This window comes from Gloeophyllum trabeum (assembly GCF_000344685.1).
Source record: "Gloeophyllum trabeum ATCC 11539 unplaced genomic scaffold GLOTRscaffold_00365, whole genome shotgun sequence".
NCBI lineage: Eukaryota > Fungi > Basidiomycota > Agaricomycetes > Gloeophyllales > Gloeophyllaceae > Gloeophyllum > Gloeophyllum trabeum.
This window is the reverse complement of record NW_006920773.1, coordinates 1-2,263: the sequence shown is the minus strand read 5'-3', so window position 1 is coordinate 2,263 and position 2,263 is coordinate 1. Positions and strand designations below refer to the sequence as shown.

The window sequence follows — 2,263 nt, the reverse complement described above, 5'->3', positions numbered from 1 at the left end:
TTCAGAACACAAGTGCAACATTCAAGAACCTCTTATAACCAACCTAAGATCAAAGTGTATGTACCAGTAATGATTGGATTAACAGGAAGCACATCCCACCAAGTTGACATGCTGCAATTGCTGCACGTCCTAGACTAATGAGCAAGTGGGCAACTATGACATCACTCAACTACAGAAATGCGTTTTCTGCAGTCAAGCTATCCCCGACTCCCACGGTAGTTGGGAGGAGGGTTCTGTCGGGAAGAAATGGTCGCTCCACCATACAACTCGCTCTCGCCGTGAGAACCTCATGTAAGCAGCGGTCCCAACCAGACCGACACCACTTTTGTTTCCACTTGAAGACAACTGCCCGCACACACCTAACGTGAATGATCAAGTGATGCAAGGGCATAGCATTCGATAAAAGGATGCATTCAAATAAGTGAGGCCAATAGATGAGACTAGTATCTCTGAGTGGGAACCGGTAACTTGAGGAAGCCCCTTTAAATACTGATGTAGATATAAAACAGGACTATATGAATACTGTGTATGTGTCTGTCAAGAGTGGCATTCCGCAGCTTGACCACACACTAGTACTGGAATACTTAATGGTTTCTGACTGGAGTCGGGGATTGGCGCTTGCGCCGCTACGATGTCATAGTAAGCAGGAGCCAATGAGAAGCCAGACCCAACCGGCACGGCACCTCAGCCACCGACTACAAACAGCCACAGAAGTTCACGGTAACAACATGCCACACACGACAAAGTGCATGCAGTAAAGGAAGGAGATACGATTAAATGCTCAAAATATTCCAATAGATGGATAACCCAAAAACACCTCTTCGTAGAAGAAACCATGGAAATACATGAACTACCCAAGATGAAAACATACTATGATTGCAAACAGACACTACAAATCCGATTTTGTAGTCTTTCTGTAGTCTTCAATACAAGCGGACGTTAAAGTGGACATTGACTTCTGTATTCAAGACTACAGCACAAAGGTTGCACGCATTCTCGGCAACAGTGATTCCCACGGCTACAACGTTCGGCACGCACCCAATTTTGTGGGTAAGGACTCGTCCTTCGTAAACTCAGGACTCATAACCACAGAGTGACTTATGAGCAGGAGGTTCCTTCATCGGGGGCAGGACAAGACCTGCCAGAGACAGACAGTAAAATCACATGGCACTCCGCGGTTGTTGGATAGGATGTTTTTGCTTGTCCTATCATGTTGCGACAACATCGCGACATGAGGGGGGGCGGATACTACAGGATCAAAGAAATGAAGACTTACACATGAGTTCAGGACTCCGGCCCCACTTTTTGCGGGAAAGAAGGGTCGTTGGCATGATGATCACATCGTCAGGATAGCATCGCTTCTTTGTTGGTTTACATTTCTTGCGTACCCAATCTGTCTTGAGCCACTCGTCCCGACATGCTATAGGTAGTGTTCAATAGCGCATCTCAACTCGGGAGGATAACAAGATTTGGACGCTATACTTACCGTAGTCGTTTCAACCAAAGTTGCGTTGAACACGTCGTGTTCCAGTGGCTAACCTCCACTACACGAACACGATAATTGTAACATCACACGTACCGGCCATCAGTAGAAAGGGAAGGGTCTGAAAAGGCTGAGCATCAGACTTTTTAGACGTGTCAGACTCTGCTCAACCAACTTGTGGGAAGAGGGCCATTGCTTTGCATGGCAGGATACAAGTCCTGAGTCTCATGTTAGTTAATAGCACTGTGCATATATTACTAATGAAATGTCTTTCCCTTTACATTTGGTTAAGTCAGTCATATCTGTATTTGATAAGGTTCCTTCAATTACACACTGTTTGCCTGTGGTTATACCATCATTGTACCATATTGTCCCAGTTTTGTCAATGAATCGACAGTTGAAATGGTATTCGCCATGGTAGACCATTCCTGTTAAAAAGTATTTCTTGTGTCCTTTGATATTGAATCGGAAACTTTTGCTGAGATTTAGATTGGTTCCATGAATATTGAAGGGCAAGTAGGGGGGTTCCTTGTGTAAGGAAACTGTATTGATGGTCTGGTTTCTGCAATCCGAGATATCATTACTATCTCATCATTGCGCATTTTACATTGGATGTCCGTAGTGTGTCTGGTCAAAGGTACTATGTTTTCTGGAAGGCCATCTAGTTCAATTGTTCTTGGAGGGTTGACAATCTCAACAAATAGGGTTTCTAGCACTGATTTTCCTGAGGAGTCTTCTGAATGCCAAGATACAACTTTTGCTTTGGCCCCATTTGTAATG

General features: G+C 44.5%; 1 protein-coding gene across 1 annotated transcript; it reads right to left on the bottom strand.

Annotated features, from left to right (window-relative positions):
* Positions 1-1,717: 1,717 nt before the first annotated feature.
* GLOTRDRAFT_51633 (uncharacterized protein) lies at positions 1,718-1,975 on the bottom strand (the record flags this gene model as incomplete). Its single annotated transcript, XM_007873593.1, has 1 exon — positions 1,718-1,975. A coding segment is annotated over one exon (258 nt), but the record flags the coding sequence as incomplete, so codon positions are not given.
* Positions 1,976-2,263: the final 288 nt, after the last annotated feature.